This window comes from Balaenoptera acutorostrata, chromosome 3, assembly GCF_949987535.1.
Source record: "Balaenoptera acutorostrata chromosome 3, mBalAcu1.1, whole genome shotgun sequence".
Taxonomy (NCBI): Eukaryota; Metazoa; Chordata; class Mammalia; order Artiodactyla; family Balaenopteridae; genus Balaenoptera; species Balaenoptera acutorostrata.
This window is the reverse complement of record NC_080066.1, coordinates 148,975,845-148,995,571: the sequence shown is the minus strand read 5'-3', so window position 1 is coordinate 148,995,571 and position 19,727 is coordinate 148,975,845. Positions and strand designations below refer to the sequence as shown.

Here is a 19,727-nt window from a genome sequence, read left to right as displayed (position 1 = left end):
AAGGCTGTGTCAAAGGGGTTGGGGTGCTGTGGTCTGATTACTTTGTGTCATGTGTCCACTCCTGGTCCGAACAACTCAGGTAAGGAGAGGAGGGTGGCGACCACGTTGTGTGTACTGTCACCCTTTCCAAAAGTTAAGTGATGGGAAGAAGCCTATGAAGCATATGAGCCATCAAGGTGTGAAGAAAAATTACAGTTCTATGCCATGAGTGGTCGAAGAATGGCATAGACAGGGCATCACAGGGACATGACAGAAAGAAACACTGACTCAGCCTGCAAGAATTGAAGAAGGCTTCACAGAGAATGGAACAGTTAGGTAGGATCTTGAAGGAAGAATAAGTAGTGATTTAACTTGGTGAGGGGGCTTGGTGGTGAAGAACATTCGAGAAGAAACAGCATGCTCGAAGGCACAGGGGTGAATCAGGGGCTGGTGGGGTCATGGGTTAACAAGAGTTGTCATGGCTAGAGGATAGCATTCAAAAGGACACAAAACAACACCAAAAAAGCAGTCCGGGAGAAGGACTTGGCTGGAAGACTCTTTCAATTTTTTGCCAGCCACAAAGTTGATAATGAAAAATGCCCTTCAGCCGACGAAATGGTAGATGCAGAATCATGAAATCAGTTCCTCCCCATCTCTCCCCTTTTGTGAGTCCTTTCTGGGTTATCCAGATGTTAGGCTTTGTCAAGCTGGGATAAACCACAGAGAATGAGGAAGAGGAATCTGAGGACCTGGTACTAGTCGAGATGCCACCACTGACTAGTTCTGTGGACTTGAGCCAGTCTGCCTCCTCTCAGTTTCCTGAACTACAAGTAAGGTTTTAATAGATGGCCTCTGAAGCCCATTACTTCTACCTTTAACACTGAGATTCTAGAATATATATACAAGAGCAGTGTGTGTGTGTGTGTGTGTGTGTGTGTGTGTTATCAAACTGCCCATCAATCTCATCTGGCGGAGCATAGCAGATGTCCATTCGCAATCCCTTGGCTCCACGGCCTGTCTATTAGTGTGAAAAAGACACGGCCAGCCGTTGTGCACATGTCATTTTCAGCATTTTTTCCTGGTGAAGCCGCAGCATTCCCATCCCCTTGACTCATTTATTACTTAGAGTAATGTTAGCTGCTATAATAAAGAAACCCCAGTAAGTCGGGGCTGAGCAAAATGAAGGTGCATTTCTCACTCACGTAATAATCCAGTGAGAATGGTCCCAGTCAGCAGGTGGCTTTCTTCTACACGAGGCAGCAGGCTCGTCAGTGTTTTAAAACAAACGTTTTGTGTAAAAATCTGGATTTGGGCTTCTCTGGCCACACCGCGTGGGCATTCCCTCATGGCAACACTCCAATGGAGCTGCTCAGCGGTCACCCCATGTAGACAGGCTCTATGTTCTCGATTCACCAGAGTCCCTACCCAGCCTGCCACTTTCATTCACAGGACCTCCTGGTCCCTGGAGCCATTTATGCATGTGACACCTGCTATGGGGTCAAGGTCTGGGTTTTGCATTTTGGCCTTCCACGTGTTGGTGCTAACTTCCAGTATTCTGTGAGGTTTGAATCCCAGTTATACCATTTTTACCTTTCGTGGGATTTTTAAACAAGTGACTTTAACCTCCCTTAGCCTCAGTTTCTCCAATCCAGACATACAGTTGTTGCAAAGGTTAAATGAACGATTTTTCAAGGCAATTACCATAGTGCCCTATACCTAGCATGTACCCTGGAAATATTCCTTTCACCTCACATTAATGGTTTGTGGTAAAATCCCTTACAGCTTGTGCCATCGGGGTCTGACATGTTCCAGGGGACTGTCAGTGTTCGGGGTTGGGGGGGTGGTAGATGGATGGCCTCAGACCACTTCATCCAACATACTGTTCCTCTATATGTTGGTCCAGGCAGGCTCCATGGAAGTGGAGGAAAGCTCTCCATGGTCTTGCTTCTGTAGCAGGAGCAGGTCTCTAGCTCCTCAGCCTGCATGGGGCACAGAGGTTAAGATTTAGAGGGATGCCCAAGGGGCACCAGGACCCCCATGTCAGGCAAGCCCCTTGGCACATTGGAGAAGTGGGGCAGATATGTTTGGCATCAAAGAAAGAGTGATAAAGAAAGGGACAACAGCCCATGTAGAGTCTTTCATGCTAATAGTAAAGTGGGTCATGGTGGACAGAAATACCTGCGGGCTTGCAGAAGGAGGTGAAGCCTTGGGAGAAGCCACGTAGTCTGGCCCAGGTCATCCTGCAAGTGAGTGGCAGAGCTGGACTTAACTACATAGGTCTACCAGATTTCAAAGTCACTGCTTATTATCTGCATATGCACCTGTTGGGTGTGTAAGACAAGCATTGTTTACTTTCATAGTATTGAAGAAGAAAGTTAGGAGCATAAATAGGATGACTTGTCTTGGTTTCTCCAGGACTTTCCTGGGTTTAGCACTGAAATTCACATATTTTAGGAAACCCCTCAGTCCTGGGAAATAGGGATGGTTGGTCACCAAAAAATATTACAACTGTCTTACAGAGTAAGACTTAGTACAGAATTGCTACTACTAGTAAATGGTAGTCCCTGCACACACACCTTCTACTATGTCATGCTGTCATCTTTTCCCAAACATTCCATGTCCCATTACTCTCAGCTAGCACTTCAGCTGGATGAAGTTCTTTACCTGGTGTGAATACTCAAACCTTCATCCCACAGAATTTGAATTCTTGGTGCATTGCTCCAGTTTTTCATTGATCCGTACTCTCAGGAAATGGAGTATGAAAAGGCACCCCCAATGAATCCCAAGGTTCCAAACATAGTCCTTCTTACTCTCACTGTGTAGCAGCCCAGTTCCCCCTAAGTAACTGGGATAATCACCCCACCCAGCTCAGTGATCTCTTCCGCCTCTTAGTTTCTTGACATAAATAGTCCGAAATGGCTAGAGAGTAGCTTCAGCTTCTAAATCATCAGAACCACAACTGTGTTCCCTGGTAGAGGCATTTCTCCATTAGGCATCAGGACCTCCAGACCTACTGAGCCCAAGGTTGTAGGGGCAAAAAGTAAAATTCTTCAAGAGGATTATTGGGCATAATGATGAGAGGGGTCACCACACCTCCACTCCTTGATCCTCAGACGTAGGCATCCTGTCTAAAAGAAGTCAGCACTGTATACTGGCCCCCAATTTAAAGCATACACTGCATTCACTGGGATAGCATCCCAACCTCACAAGATATTATCTCCTAGCTGGTGCTGTAATTGAACCTGCAACAGGTCATTCCAATATTATGTCAAGACAGCCACTTTTGAGTGATAAGAAATGTGCTAAGACTAGTGCCTCTGATTAAAGGCTGTGTTAAAAAGATATCATGGCAATAGATAAGGCACTCTGAGTCCATGAAAGATGTTAGCAGAAACACTATGGCCAAATCCCTTAAGTTTGCTTTCTATGTCTGTGAGTCTATTTCTGTTTAGTAAATAAGTTCATTTGTATCATTTTTTAAGATTCCACATATAAGTGATAGCGTATGATATTCGTCTTTGTCTGACTTACTGCACTTAGTAGGATAATCTCTAGGTCCATCCACGTTGCTGCAAATGGCATTATTTCATTCTTTTTTTTATGGCTAATATTCCATTGTGTATACATACTGCATCATCTCTATCCATTCATCTGTCAATGGATACTTAGGTTGCTTCCATGTCGTGGCTATTGTAAATAGTGTTGCTATGAACATAGGGGTGCATGTGTCTTTTCAAATTATAGTTTTGTGCAGACATATGCCCAGGAGTGGGATTGCTGGATCATACGATAACTCTATTTTCAGTTTTTTAAGGAATCGCCATACTGTTCTCCATAGTGGCCGCACCAATTTAATTCCCACTAACAGGGTAGGAGGGTTCCCTTTTCTCCACACCCTCTCCAGCATTTATTATTCGTAGACTTTTTGATGATGGCCATTCTGATCAGTGTGAGGTAATACCTCATCGTAGTTTTAAAATATCAAACAAAGAAAATCTTTTCACCAACTCAAGGATTTTCATTGACCACTCCCCAGTGACAAATTAAGAAAAGATGCTAAAATAGTGACTGCAATTTTCACTGTATTCCTCCTGAAAGCTCAGGGCCATAGCTAGGGTACGATCAGGGTGGTTTAGGAGAATTCAGGAGGAAGCACCAAGAGTCAGACTGGGTGAGCCAAGTTTAGAAGGACAAGACATAATTAGCTATACAAGGAAGACAGGTGAGGACACACATCCCAGGCAGTTTGGCAACGCTGTATGGAGAAGTGATGGAGAGAAGAGAGTGGCTTATTTGTGGAGACCTGGGTTCAAGCTCTGTTGTCATATCACTGGCAGAGTGACCCTGGTTATGTCACCTAAGGTGCTGAAGTCTCGTGTTTTTCAGTCCATTACATAATTAAGGTAATTTTACCTCCTCTAGAGTTTGGGGGATTAAAATATATAACTGATATAATTTATGCATCTCACTGCCTAGTAGATTTCTCATTATTTATGTTATTATTGATATTGTTGCCCCAGGAGGAAGCATGAGAAGTGAAGGCACTGAACAGCGTGGGGCACGGAGCAGTGTAACGTGCATGATTGAAGAGTGGACTGAATGTGAAGGCAGCAGGGCTTAACTGGACGTACACCAGTGTAGCGTGCCAGCATCACAACAATGAGATGTGCACAATTTTCAGGAGAATGTGTATGGGAGGAGTGGTTGAAGATCACAACCAGATCAAGAAGTTTAGCTTTGTGGGCTAAACTAAGGCAACTATATTCATCTCCAAATCTATTGTATTAGTCTGCTCAGGCTGCCATAACAAAATAACACAGACTGGGCGGCTTAAACAACAGAAATTTATTTTCTCACAGTTCTGGAAGCTAGAAGTCCATGATCAAGGTGCTGACAGGGTTGGTTTCTGGGGAGGCGTCTCTTCCTGACTTGCAGATGGTCACCTTCTCACTGTGTCTTCAAATGGCCTTTTCGCTGGGCACAGAGAGAGATCTCCGGTATCTCTTCCTCTTCTTATGAGGACACCAGTCCTATTGGATCAGGGCCTCACCCTTATGACCTCATCTAACCTTGATTACCTCCTTAAAGGGCCCATCTCCAAATATAGTCACATTGGAAGTTAGGGCTTCAACATCTGAATTTGTGGGTGGGACACAATTCAGTGTCCCCCCACTGAGGGACTTTTTGAGCAGGAGGGTAACATGATCTGATTTGCCTTTTCATTAGCTCAGTCTGAGCTGTCTGTGTCATGGAGGATGGTTGAGGTGGGGAGTGGATGGAGGGGAGACCAGAGACCATTTACAACTATCGACCACTGTAGGAAGCAGATGGAATTGTGGCAGTGGGGGGGCGGGGAAGGTTGGAGAGGAGGTCCCAGGGGAGAGAGAATTAAGAGGGGGAATTCACAGGACACGACAACAGACTGGATGGGCAAGGAGGGAAAGACATTGTAGGGAGGAAGCAAGCAGGGCTCTGGGGTCCCAGGCCTGCGGGAGTGGCTGGCTGGTGTGCCCAGCACTGAGGAGAGGTGGGTGGAGATGGCGTGTCCAGTTTTAGTTATATTGAGCTTTCAGGGCTTGTGGGACACCCGAGTGGAAGTGTCCAGGAGCCTGGATTCAGCAGAGACCTGGGCTGAGTCTGGAACAATCTCCCTAGCAGATTTCCAGAGCAGTTGCCATTCTCCTGAGAGTCTATTCTGAAATTACTTAAAATAGCCACACACTGCCCTGCAGCCCTCCTTAGTCATCAGTGTGAAAACCTCAAACCCCAGCAGCCCAGCAGAGACACCTCAGCCAATTTCTAGTTTGCTTTTCCAGTTTGAGGTGCCTCATTCCTCCCAACCCCTCTTCCTCCACCCCTCCCCCAGGCCTTTCATTCCTCTCACACGTCCCCTCTCCCACCATAGTTTTTTCCCCTGAACTCAGACTATCTTGGCTCTTTATCAGCCTTGACCCTTCCTCATGGCTCCCTCAGCCGCTCCTGATTTCCTTCTTGCCTCTCTTCTCCCTCCCCCTGCACATCGCTTTACCTCTTGCTCTGTCTGCATTTTACTTCCTCTCTAAAGCATACACATCTTCTCATTATTTTTCTTCCTTTACTGCCAATCACAGCCCCATAATGTGGATCCCCTCCAAGGAGGCTTTCTAACTCCTGTCCCACTTCCTAAAGGCGCATTTGTTTCATCTCCCCATTCTGCACCGGCCCCGCTTCACGCTGTGGACCCTCAGCATGTCTTCCCGTTTGGTGTGCCTCCTCATCCCCTGAAACGCACAAACCTCCTGCAGTGCAAGACCTGTTTACCTGTGCACAGAAGAGCAAAGAGCCCAGGCAGAAAGAACCTGTCTGTGAAAAGTGAAGGGAGTTACCTGAAGCCAAAGATAGTCCAATGGCTGAACCAGGATGAAAAGCTGACCTTCTGACTCTTAAGTCCAGGACCCTGGGAAATTAACAACCCCAGGTGCACTAGGGTCTACACAGACCCTGACATCTCCCCTCAGCTGGGCTCCTGCTGCTGCCCAGGGGTCCTCCCCACCATCTCCCGCTGACTCCCCACTACCCTCCCCAAGGAGAATGCTGCAAAGCTTTCCCAAACCTCCTGCCTCAAGCCAGTAGACCTCCTCTGGTCTCTGAGCTCTGCTGGGTCCTGATCTCCACCAGGCCATTCCACACCCGGTCAAGGATTTTAAAGGGACCTAGGTTCAACGGGGTCAAATTAAATACTCTGGAGTCAGCTCTGCCCCACATGGCTCGACCTGGGTCTCAAGGGTGACCCTTCAGAAAGCAGAGTTTGCGTCTTTAGCGGGGAGGAGGGATTCCTAGAGAAGAGAGTTGCTAAACACTGGCCGGTGGAGAGGATGGGGGACTGAAAACCCTGGGCTTTCTGTTTGCAGCTACATAGCGCATCTCTAAAAGTACTCCCCTTAAAAAGCTCCAACTCCTTCCTCTGGGCCAGTATCACAGGGGGGTTAAAGAATAACAGAAATGGGCCACTCATGGGAATATAGGAGATGTATTTACACAGCACAGAGGTCTGTGGGAGGACTGGAGGTGAGTGGGTCACCTGGAGTCTTACCTGGTCCTGGGGTCGATGTCCCGAGGGCAAAGTTGTCTAGGACAGCAGGCCCATTAGGGCTCTGAGATGATGGGAGCCTGAAAGTCCCTGGGCCTGGAGTTGGAGCTACTGGGAGATTCTCTCTGGGATCATCTTCCCTTGACTCTATCACTAAACCCACCATAATAGGACTTGGAGGGGGGAACATTTTCTACTTTTCCAGAATTGGTGATAAGGGCCCAAAATGAAGAAAAAAGAGATGCTAAGTATCCCATGTCATAAAGAACAACAGTTAGGGCCTGATACCCTCCCCAAAGAGAGCATGATACTTGAAATAGCTTTGTAACTAACCACCCTTCCCCATCCCATTCTATAAAAGAAGGTTGGGGGGAGAGAGCGGAAGGAGATAGACAAGAAACTCTGGGTTGCTTCCTCCCCTCCTTGAAGCTGAAAAAGTAGGGAGGCTCTGAGAGAATTGTTCGTGGGGATTTAAGCTGGCTGCCGGCCTGACATCTCCTTTCCCACCGGACATCTGTGATGCAGCCGACTTGCTGATCAGTCCCCTCTACCTAGTGAAGCAGGGAGGGGAGAAGTGGGAGAGATGCAGAGCCGAGAGAGGAGGCATTGAGGATCGACCTGCACCGCATCAATTGGTACAGGAAGGATGTGTAAGTTTCCCACGGGTGAATGGACACCCCAGAAGGGAGCCAGGTGCGAGCCATAATTCAGGTACAAAACCCAAGGCAGGGTCCTCGGAGCAAAGTGGACATGGGGTATATTGCTGTAGGGAAGTGTGGAAAAGGTCAAGCCAGAGCTGGACTTCCCACATAAAGGCCCTGTGCAGTGGGGGGCCCCACCCAGACCCAGCGTGGGCTCCATATGAGGACCAGTATTTGAGCATCTGCTACAGAGAGGGCAAGCAGCGCTAATCTGAGAAGCTGCTACAATGAATGGAGAGGGCTACAACTGTTGTCTGTTAGGAGGTCTCCACAGTGTTCCTTTCCCTCTTCCCTACCCCATCATCTCAGGAGAGCTGCATCAGGATAAAGTGGAGGACGAACTGTCTCAGAGCCTGACCGAAGCCCCCCTGCTCTCCTCCAAGCCGTCGGCGGCCAGTTAACGATTGTGCCAGGGCAAGGAGGGGAGGAGGATCTAAATCAAGCTGGAGATTGAAGCTTTGTCATTGGCTGGAACCGAGCTTGCAAATACCTGAAGTAACCAGGAAGTTACGGGAACTGCCCAAGTTGTCCTGAGGGATCCACTACACGGAGGAAGGAGGATGCAGAGGGGCACAGCTGAAAGCGATGATTGCGGAGGGAAAGTTTCACATCTGTACCCCAGGGTGCTGCCATTCCCCACTTGCTTTCACCCAGAGTTACCTGACGCCCCACCAAGTTCTCAAGCACTGGGGGCATGGCTAACTACTCCAGGGCCTCTGTTACCTGAGACTTAGCTCCCAGGTGGGGTGGGGGGAGCTCACAGGAGGGAAGGTGCATTCACCCTCTGCTTTACCAACGACGGGGAGAACGGTAATTACCGTAAATGTGATAGATCTGTCAGAAATAATAGATGTAAAATGCACCATGTAAACTGTGAAAAGCAAGTCTTTTTATTCTTGGACAACATAAAAATTGCAGATTTTTTCATCAATATGGAAAACACAAAGATAATCTACATTGTGATAGTCACCAGAGCTGTTCACCAAATATTTCTAATTCTACTTCTGGGCACTTACCAACTGCCTTTGAGCTAGATGGGACCATGGGATTTGAGATAGTAGTCATCTGAGATGTGAACAAAGTGACAAGTCACTTCCAGATGGAAGCTTTAAGAACCAGGGTACAATTTAGCATGTTCCCCCTGCCCCCTCCCCCCCCCCTTTTTTTTTTGCCTCCAAGATCATGGAGAATGGAGCCTCCCTCAACCTGGGTCCCTGATGAAGAGCAGCGCCCCCTGCTGACGTATGATGGATATGTTCCAGGAGGGAGAAGACTAGCTTTGTGATTTAAGGGTGGGGGGGATGTATGTTACTGCATCTTATCCTGGTCTCTCCTGATTCTTATGAGTAATTCACCAATGTGCCCATCATCCAGTGAAGACACCACATCCAGGTATTCAATGCCCCTCCACCACCAAGCGTGTGGATGATCAAGGTTGCCCTGGTTGGGTGTGTCACATACAGGATGGTGCACCATTAGCTGTAGTACAGTCAAAGCTTTGCCACGAAGACCCCAGGCAAAAGGACCTTCACAGAGCAGCTGAGGGAAGAAGGGAAGCAATGCAGACAGTGGGAGGGATGAGGCTATTGGCTGGGGTGTTGGCTGGGGTGACATAGAAGAGTATAAGGGATGAGCCAGATTTGATAAGAAATGACAAGAGATACCTGTGTCACACACCTAGCACAGGCATTCATTGGCAGGCATATAACCAAGGTCATGACCCTTCCCTGTATTAATTCAGGAAAGTCAGACAAAGGAGAGTAGTGATCCAGGCCATAGGAATGAGGGCTTAATTTGGTGGTACTGCATGAAAAAGGTCAAGTTTCACCTGTCACCCCTTGTACAATAAAAAAATAAAAAAAAAAGACAAATGCCACAGACCAGAAGATCAGGTTGCCAGGAAGCTCTTCAACCTCCTTGGTGGGCACACCTGTGGCCCTGTGGGTCATTCAGGAACTTGGGAGTAAATGACCAGATGAGCAGGCTGGCTCTCTCTCTGGGAGCCCTTTTTCTACAAGGGCTCTGGTGCTGCCAGCTTCCCATCCCACCCAGATCCCCTGGGGAACCAGGGATGAGTACCAGCCTGGAAGCCCCTCCTCTGATGGCATCTGAGGGGCCCTGGCAAGATGTCTGGCCCCAGCAGCAGTCATCTCTCTTTTTTTTTTTTTCTTTCTTTCTGGTCATGCTGTGCGGCATTTGGGATCTTAGTTCCCTGACCAGGGGTCAAACCTGCACCTCCTGCATTGGAAGTGCAGAGTCTTAACCACTGGTCCACCAGGGAAGTCCCAAGTCATCTCTTGACAATGTCCCCAGTCTTCCCCTCCCCACAGAGGCCAAACATGGCTCAGGAGACTTTTGGTGAAGGAAGAAACAGGATGGATCTACCGTTCACTTCTCCTTGACCTCTACTGGGAATGGCCCTCCTGTCTTTGGAGAAAAGCAGAGGAAGGCTGAGCGGGGCTGCAGGCTGGCCCTGCCCCCTTCCCACATCAGCCTGGATCTCTCTGCTGGAGGCTAGGTCAACCCCAAGTCTCCCAATGAGGTCCTGCATGGGCAAATACCTCCCTTATTCCTCTTCCCCAAATCCCTGAAGCCCATGATAGACCTCTACAAATTAGTGGTTTTTAATAAGACTCTAAACTATGCAGAGAAAAAGGTGTACTCACAGCTGAATGCAGCCACCCGGGGTTAAGGAGGGAGAAAGCTGTTGTTCTGGCCCCTCCAGGAAGGCAGCTGGGCAGGGGGCAGAGCTCCAGGCCTGGAGAGGAAGATCTGAGGGTGATACCCAGCTCTGCCTTTCCCAGCTGGGTGTAACCCAGCAAGTCACTGAGCTCCCAAGTCTGCGTCCACACCTGTGAAATGGGATTAATGACGCCAGTAGCACTGGGCTGGGGTAAGTATTAAGTATTTCAGGGCCTGTGGACAGAGCAGCTCAGTGTCAGCATTAGAGGAGGGGGACCTATATGACCCCATTCAAAGGCTGAGATCCTTTCCCGGGAAAAAGCTGAAGGAAAGGCTAGGGGAGAATTTCTCAAGGGCATTATCTTCTGTTCACCTGCAAAGGACAAGGGAACAGAGGTGACAAAAAGAGACTGGTGAGGAAGCCACATCTGGAGACAGCTGCGTGTGGGCGGGGGGTGGATACAAAGGGGAAAGACGCCCCGTAGCACCAGACACAATCTAGAGCCTCATCTCTGCTGCAATGTCCACGCTGAAGGCCTCTAGCATTGCCAAGCAGGCCAGCAGCCTTGACCTGAATATGTGACCTGAACATGTGTCCCACAAAAGCGGGGCACGGACGGTGTGAACCTCATTGGGGGCCTGCTCCCTGTCTACGGCTGCTTTCCAGCCTGGGGTCTTGTGATAAGGATGATGGCCACAACGCCCACTCCCACCAGCCTGAAGCCACAGAACGGGCTACCCCCAGCCCTGCCCCAAAAGCACCACCACCAACATCCCCTACCTTCCTTGTGAGGGCAGCTGTATGGGTGCAGGCAAGAGGGAGAATTACAAAGAGGGCACAGACGCTGTAGGTGAGGGCCCAGGGGATCGATGTCCTAACCGCAAAGCTTGGCACCACCTCATGGCCCCTTCTGGATTCCTTTCCCAGCTAGCACCTCAGACTTCCCACGATCAGAGTGGAGGGCACCCGGGCCACAGAAAACAACTCACCTTTTAAGGAAATGAAACCTTTCCATCAGAGGAAGCCACCCAAAGGAAGAGGCAACAGCCGCCAAGGTTGACTCATTTTTATTTTTTATAAAACAAGCTACAAATAGTCTCCCTCCCTCCTCACAAAGGAAAACCACACAACACAGCCTCCACACATGTGTGAGAGAGAAGAGGCCCAGGGGAGAGTCTGACTTTCTACAAGGAGGTGCTTCCTCCTGGCCAGAGTAGGGGACTGGGGTCTCCTGGAAAGTCCATCCAGTTCCAGCACGCTGAGCTTTCTGGTCCAAACTAATGGGCTACCACCTTACCATGTTGGGATGGGGCCTCCAGTCACCCTAACACAGGCTCTGGGACTTTCACCCAGACAGCAAGAACCTTCTCCAGTCAGAGGATGGGATACTGGGATGGGGTACGAGATGCACAAGATGTGGCCAGATTTCCAAAACCAATCCATAGGGGCACCAGTCCTGGGCTACTACCCACCCTCCCTCACTGCTGCCACGCCCGCTCATGGAAGGGGTGCTAAGTGCCACTTGTTGCTCTTTGATGACTGTCACATAGGCATGGTCACTCGGGCAGAAGAAGCTGGCATCTGACCCGAAGGCTGCCCAGCACATTGGATTCCACATTGGAATCACAGTAAAACGTCTGTGGAAAGCTAGGCCTGGATTTCCCCATAGCTGGGTTATTATCTCTGCACTTCTAGGTGAGGCAGAAGTGCGAGGCCCAAGATGAGCTTTGCTCTGGAATTGGCCTCAAGCCTGGAAGCCTTTAAGAGCATTTAAGGGAACAGGAAGAATCTCAGCACTGAGTTTTAAAAAAAAGGCTGAGTTTCCAACAAGGTGACCAACACAACCTTTCCCTCAGGCTTATGATGACCAGAGGATGGCAAAGGGAGATAGAGGAGAGTGGAAGTAAAAGCCTAATCTGACCTTGGCCCTGGGAGCTGTCTCGGGAAACCTCATTCATGGGTTTGCAGGAGGTGAGAAGCCTCCTGTGGGTACTACACTCACCAGGGCAGGCCTTCTGTCCTCTTCCCTCCGCTGCTCAGATACTAAATAGCTACTAAATAAAAGGCCCCTCTGTGTGTCTTTTCCTTCTTTGCCTCCCTTCTCATGCTTTACATGGAGTAGATGCTAAACATGGGTGGAAATGTTTCAACTGACCCTAACACAAATCCTTGGAGGACAGTTTGTTCAGTGGGCCACCAGGACACTGTGCACCCACGGGGTCAGGGCCACCTGGGGGTCCGGATGGCAGGAACACATGGGCACGGGAGCCCTCCCTCCAGGGGCCCCTCCCATTGTCCCACACCCAGCCTCCCTTGAGAAGGTCAACTGCCAAGTGACTTGCCAGCTCTGACAGCCACGGCAAGAGGCGGTGCCCTCCTCCCACTAGAAAAGAACTAATGCAGTCTGCACTATAATCGCAGGGGTCGGTCTCCAAACAGAAGCCAAGCGGGCTGGGGATGGAGTCCTGGGTTCCAGAAAGCTGGGCCGTGTGTCCAGAGCCCTCACAACCCAGAGCGGGAAAAGGGAGGGGAATAAACAGACAGCAGTGCCAATGGCTGTACAAAAGAACTATACAATTTACATATATATTTATATACAGTATATAAATCTCTTTCTTCTCAGTCCCAACAAGACCCTTACCCCCTCAGAACCCTAAAAGTTGTCAGTAGCAGATCCAAAACCTTAACAATAAAAGAGGATGAACAGTCTTTCTTCCCTTTCCTTTTCCCACCGTGGTATTAGATATTGGTGTTTAAACATGAAACCAAAAAGAAAACACACAAGTAAGAGTTATTAAAAGTGCAAACACGGTGGCACTACTCATGTTACATGGGATGTGGCTGGGCTGTGGGCAGCGTCCAAGGTCAGGTGTCTGGTGATCCATCCTGCCTCCCTGGTCTCTCCACCTGCCCTTTGGTTTTCTGCTCCTTAGATGAGGCGTCCTACTGAGAAGGGAGGTATAAGTGAGAAGTTAGAGCTGGGTTTACGAGCAATCCAGCTACACATGTCGATTTCCTCACCGGAGCAGGCTTTTCCGCCTGCTGTTAAATACGGGGCTGGGTGGGACACAGGTAACCTGGACTTGCAGATAAGCCCATGTTTTACCAGCCCATGAGGCATCACAATGGCAACAAAATGAGGCTGCCATTCCAGAGAACTGGGTTTTGCCCAGTAAACACAGTTGGGGGGCGTGCACTCTGTACAAACCATCCTACTCCCCGATGCCAGCCTTTCAACCTGGGGCTGGGGCGGAAGTGGTAGGTGCTTGTTTATAGGTGGGAATGGTAGGATCCTTGTAGCACTAACTAATCTTTCTCTTGTGTCCTCAGCAAACACATTGAACATGGGAGTCCAAGTAACTTGGCCAATCCCAACACTCCCGCTGCACTACCGAAGCTGCATCAGGGGGCCCATAGAAAGGACCCCAGAAAGAAGGCAACTTACTGAATGGGTTTTTGCCTGCTCATTTTCCCTGGGGGAAGATGCCAAGACTACCACCTGCCAAAACAGGAACTCAGGGGCTTCCCTGGTGGCGCAGTGGTTGAGAATCTGCCTGCTAATGCAGGGGACACGGGTTCGAGCCCTGGTCTGGGAAGATCCCACATGCCACGGAGCAGCTGGGCCCGTGAGCCACAATTGCTGAGCCTGCGTGTCTGGAGCCTGTGCCCCGCGACGGGAGGGGCCGCGATAGAGAAAGGCCCGCGCACCGCGATGAAGAGCGGTCCCCGCACCGCGATGAAGAGTGGCCCCCGCTTGCCGCAACTGGAGAAAGCCCTCGCACGAACCGAAGACCCAACACAGCCAAAAAAAATAAAAAAAAAATTAAAAAAAAAAAAAAAAAAAAAAACAGGAACTCAGGATGCTCGAGTGGCCTTGACCCAGAGAACTGCTAGGGCTTCTTCTATACCTGGGCCCCTGGCCCCTCTAACCCCCAGAATGAAGGGGGCACTTGGGGAAGAGCCAGAGATTGTGTGGCCAGGCTTCCTGTTCTGCCCGGGTAAAACCCTTGTTAGCCAACACCTTTAAACACAGTCCCTCTTCCCTAAGGCCAGGGCCCCCTCGTTAGCTGAGAGGGGTTTAGTGCTGATGGATATTTGCATAACCTCCTTGGGTCCTGGCTCTCCCAGCTGCAGAAGGTCAGGTGGAAGGAATCTTAGCCATCATCTGGTCCAGCCCCTTCACTTAACAAATCCGGAAACCAATGCTCAGAGCAGTTGAGGATCTTAACGGAGGTCCAAGGCTTGTTCCGCGAACACCCACTCCACCCCACAGGGTGCTGAGCGGTTTTGGAGGCTCTGCAGGGCCCAGGTCTCCTAAGGGAGGAGCAGGGAGCTGCGAGGCAGGCACACCAAGAGCTGGGCCAGCTCCACGTGGGCCCTGGAGGCTGTGTGATTTTGTGCACAGCCCTTAAGCCCTCTGGGTCAGTCTACGGAGCAGGAATTAGGACCACAGCTGCGCTGCTTCTGCTGTGCCTCTCACAGGGTTGCCTTGAGGATCAACTGAATTCACGGAGAAAGGGCTTGGAGGAGTGTAAAGTGCTGTGGGAATCCACGCCCACCCTCAGCTCAACCACCCCCAAGTCACACTAACATTCCTTAAGACCCGAGAAAAAAGACAGAACACAGGGTGGGCTGGGGTGAGGGGTAGATACTGGTATATCCAATGTCACGGAGGAGAAAACAAACTTGGAAAGATAGAGGGACAAGCCCAAGGCAGGCGAGTGGGAGGTGAGCCAGGTTGCCAGGCCCTGAATCCCATCTTTCATCTGCTCCAGCCAGCAGCTGCTTCTCTCAGGGGTGAGAGGAAAGATCTACACGTACAGAGGACCTCAAATTGTCCTGCCCACCAGGATGAGACTCAGGAGAGAACACGTACAGCCAGCGGTAACCAGCTCTCAACCTGAAGGCTTACCGCACTAATCCCTTTACCAAAATATCACTTCATCCTCAGAACAACTGCATATGGTTCTAATAAAACAATCAAATTATCCCCATTTTACGAGGATGAAACTGAGGCTTGGAGATGGTGTAGCTTTTACGCGGTGAAGCAAACTCAGACCTGACTGTCTGCTTCCAGAATCATGCCCTTAACTACCAAGGAAGTCAGGGGAGAGAAAAGGCCCGAGCCCGGAGCAGGTGCCATCCTTGGGCAATTCATCGGGAGAGCTGGCAATTTTTTTCAATGGAAGAACTCGGCTCCAGCCTGCCTGCTTCACAGGGTGGTGACAGTAATCCTAATGATGGTGCTTTATATACTGGGAAGGACCAGTTAGGAAAGACCAGCCCTCAGAACGCTGTGCAGAGAATTCAGCTCCCCAGTGAGGAGTCTGGTTGGTAAAAATGCCTGTGTTCATGGGGCATTTCCCAAAACTTCAGTCCCTCACACCCAAAGCTACATTCACCCCCAAACTCTGTGTCCTTCCCACCCACACCCGACTTCTGTCCCCAGCTTGGTGTGCAAGCCCCTTTCAGCCCACCAGAGGGCACTGCACGACACCAGATGACCAACACCTGCTCCATTCCCTACATACCATCTACCCAAGTGGCTTTTCTGCTGCTCCGCAGAGGAGAGGGACCCTGTGAAGCTGCCGGCAGCCTGGGGGTGCGTTCCTCTACTACTCCTAATTTCTTCTTTGCATTCACCACTAACCACGTACTGAGCTAAGTTCTTCACAGGCACCAGAATGTTAAATCTTCACACCGAATCTGTGAGGCAGACGCTAACATCTCCATTTTGCAGATGAGGAAATTGGGGCTCAGAGAGTCTGGGTAGCTTGCTAAAGATTACAGAGCTAGTAAGTGTCAGGGCTGGATGCTTCCTTTGGGTTCTGTGCACCTGGTGCCCCACAAAGCTTCAGAGGACAGCCGGGAGGCCTCCTTGAGCTTGGTGGACCCGAGGTCACCACACTCAGCCTCCCCTTGGCCGCTGTGTGCTGCACGGACCTAACTACCAGCACAGGAAGGGGACTGAGGGCAGAGGGGCTACAGAGCTCTGTGATTCCAACCCCACTGAGCCCAGAAGTGCTCCTGGGTGGGCCTGGGGTCTATACTAACACTGCGTAGTCTCTTTCCGATACTGGCCCTCAGCCTGTGCTCTGAGAAATGGGCACAGATTCCAAATGCCAAAGCATAATGTCACCACACAGGACAATCCCTCTCCTATCCCTTCATCATATGACAAGGATCTAATGCACCGTTACTGGGCGCCGTGCACCATGCACCGTGCACTCTGCCTGAGGTTAGCAATTGAGAAGGCACATGCACAGCTACAGGGGAGCTGCAGGGGAGAATCAGGAGCGTGAACTGCAATGCAGTGTGATAAGGCTTCCGACAGCGGCAATACTCTTATGAAGAAGAATAGTAGTATTGAACTTCCACAGAGTTCCTTCAATGTCTCAGGCACTATGACAACTGCTTTGACTCGCTGTCCCAGTGAATCAGCACAACAGCCCTATGAGGTGGATGCAGTGATTATTTCCATCTTACAGATGAAGACACTGAAAGCCGGGATGTCTGAGTAGTTTGTACTTGGGTGAAAGAGCTAGTCTGTGGCTGAGGCAGGGTCCTGGGGACTCAGAGTCGTGGGAACACGGAGCGGCATCCTCATCAGACAGGGGTGCCCAGAGGGATGAGGTCACTCACCCAGGGCCACACGCCCCAGAACCAAGGCCAGAACCCCGTGATGGAGCGGGCAGATCCCGAGACTGGGTACCTCATGGTAACTCAGCCACTTCCCCATCTACCTTTTGGGTTTACACTGTCAAACAAGGCTTAGAACGAGGAAAAGCCCTTATGTTTCCTCCAAGGCAATCTCAGCATTTCCCAAGCTTCCATTTCAAATAAGTCAGCACCACCTGAATTGGTATCTTCAGCCCAGACCTTTCACCGGCACTACAGACCCTCTAATTCTTTGGGTGCATCCAACCTGACACGTCCAAGCCATCCTCGTCCCCTGCCCCATCCCCCTGCACCCGCTCGGCTCTTCCTCCCATGTTGCCCATCTCAGTGAATGGACCCACTGTCCAGTTGCCCAAACCAACCTTCATCCCTCTATGCATTCAATCACCAAGGTCTGCAGGTCTACCTAGTCACCTCCACCCACTACTCTGCATCCCCTACTGGGTTTTTCATAACTCAGGCCTCCATCACCTCCTGTCTGGACAGCCACAGCCTCCTACTGGGGACTCTGCCTCGCTTATCCCCAGTCCATTTCCCACACTGCACCAGAATAATTTTTAAGCAAAACTGATGCTCTTGTTTCTCTGACTGAATCCCTTCAACAGCTTCCCCACTGCCCTTGTAGAGCTGAAACTCTCTCACTTTGCCTCCTACCCCTTCCCCTCCCCATCCATCTACAAACATGCATCTCAGTCACACTGACACCCTTCAGCTCCTCCAAAGCTCTGCTCCCTCACCTCTGCAGCTGCACTCTTCACTGGTCTCCGCTCAGAACACTCTTCCCTCCCCTCATCTTTCTGCTTGGCCACCTCTTACTCATTGCTCAGGGACTGCTGTAGAGCAGGGGCAGCAAACTTATCTGTAAAGGACCAGCTGGTAAGTATTTTAGCTTTGTGGGCCATGTACGATATACAATAGTCTCGGTTGTATATTCTTCTTTTTTGAAAATTACATCCCTTTAAAAATAGAAAAACCACTCAGCTCACAGGCCGTACAGAAACAGGCCGTGGACTAGATTGGGCCCATGGGCCACGGTTGGCTGACCCCTGGTCTAGACATCACCTCCTTCCCAAAGTTTTCCAAGCCCGTCTGCCCCTGCGCCGATCGGGGTGCCCTACGTACGTTCCTACAAAACTCTGCACTTGCTCCACTGTGACAGAGATCATTAGGTGTCCACCAGAATTCACGCTCTCCTCCTCTTCCTGGGCTCCCAGCCTTCCTTACTGTGGCGTGTGGTCTAGTGACTGAGCCAGTGAAATAGGAGAGGTGATGTGTGTCACTTCCAGGACTGGCCCGTCAACCCCCCACCACAGGCACTGCTCCAGGCTTTACGCCATCTGGCTGGCTGGGAAGGGAGAAGACCTCCAGGGTGACCCTGCATGCCACATAATAAAGATGGCAGAGTCATTCTCAGCCTGAATCTCAGTGACTGCACACGAAGCAATCCCCACTCCTATTCCTTCCCCTGCACACACCACACACACACACACACACACACACACACACACACCTAGGACCTGGAATCGTGGTGAACTATTATATGGGCAAGATGAACTAGTATCCACTGTGTTGAGCTGAGTCATTACATGTGTGGTTCTACTTGTCACTGCAGCCTGGCCTATTTTAATACACCCTCATAGCACTTACCACAAGGTATGTAAATACTTTAGTATCTGTCTCCTCCATAGACTGTGGAAGGATAGGGACCTTATCCATCCATTCCTCCACTATATCAGGCGTCTAGCATGAAGCATAACACACTCCCAGTAAGTAGCTGGGATCTCATCTACTAGAGGAGCCCTTGGCCCCCGGGCCCGGGAGGGGCAAGTCCTAGCGGGCCAGGAGCACAGGCGAGCACTCACCTTCTTTGTTAACACCTAGGCAGCCCTTCAGCTCGGGAAGTGAGATGACCTTGTCCTTGTTCAGGTCACAGTAGTCAGTGAAACGCCGGGCGCATTTCTTGGGCTTGGCTTTCTTCTTCACGTAGCGCTTGAAGGGCTTCATTTCCCTCTTGTTAATGTCGTCGCTGCTGTTGCTGTCCAGCTGGCTGAAGTACCAGTGCACCACTCGCTCCTCCAGGGTGTGGCTGGGGTCTGGCTCTGAGAACCTGGGCCACGGGCAGACACCCCCATCCCCAAGCACACCGCTCAGGATCCTGCAGGCGCCACCAGCCCAGCCTCAGTTCCCTCCCACGTGCTCAGACGCCAGGGCTGCCGGCAGCCAGGCAGAAACGGCTTATCCGGGCCCAAGCCCACCCAGGCCCAATGAGCCTGCAGCCGAATCAAGCCATCCTTTCCAACTTGAGCCGCAAGACTGGACAGTTCGTTCTTCGGGGGTCCCCAAGTATGTGAGCCCGCCACCCCCTCCGCCATAGCCAGCAACGTTCTCGTACAAGACGGACGCTCAACATATATTGACTGTATACAATTCACCTGAGAAAACCACAGGGATCCAAACTGTCCTTCTCCTGGCCTAGTGTCGCTGCCACACAGGCTGCCCGTTACACATGAACTTGGCATCCAAATGAACATGACTATGGGAAAGGGTGCTCAGAGCCTGCACCACCCACCCAGCGCCAGTGCAGGTCCTGGGAGGGCTTCCAAAGCAGGAGGCAGAG

The 19,727-nt window shown here is 50.5% G+C and overlaps 1 protein-coding gene across 3 annotated transcripts in view; it reads right to left on the bottom strand.

The window, feature by feature from the left end:
* Positions 1–11,483: 11,483 nt before the first annotated feature.
* The window catches only part of SMOC1 (SPARC related modular calcium binding 1), a 154,967-nt gene continuing 146,723 nt past the window's right edge, over positions 11,484–19,727 (bottom strand). For 2 of the 3 annotated variants that reach the window (XM_057543731.1, XM_057543733.1), the window contains exons 11-12: positions 18,973–19,217; positions 11,484–13,378 (exon numbers count right to left, since the gene is read on the bottom strand). In XM_057543731.1, coding sequence (XP_057399714.1) covers positions 13,362–13,378; positions 18,973–19,217 — 262 coding nt within the window. In that variant the 3' untranslated portion in view covers positions 11,484–13,361. The remainder of the gene's footprint in view (positions 13,379–18,972; positions 19,218–19,727) is intronic. The other variant, XM_057543732.1, reaches the window with a different exon arrangement.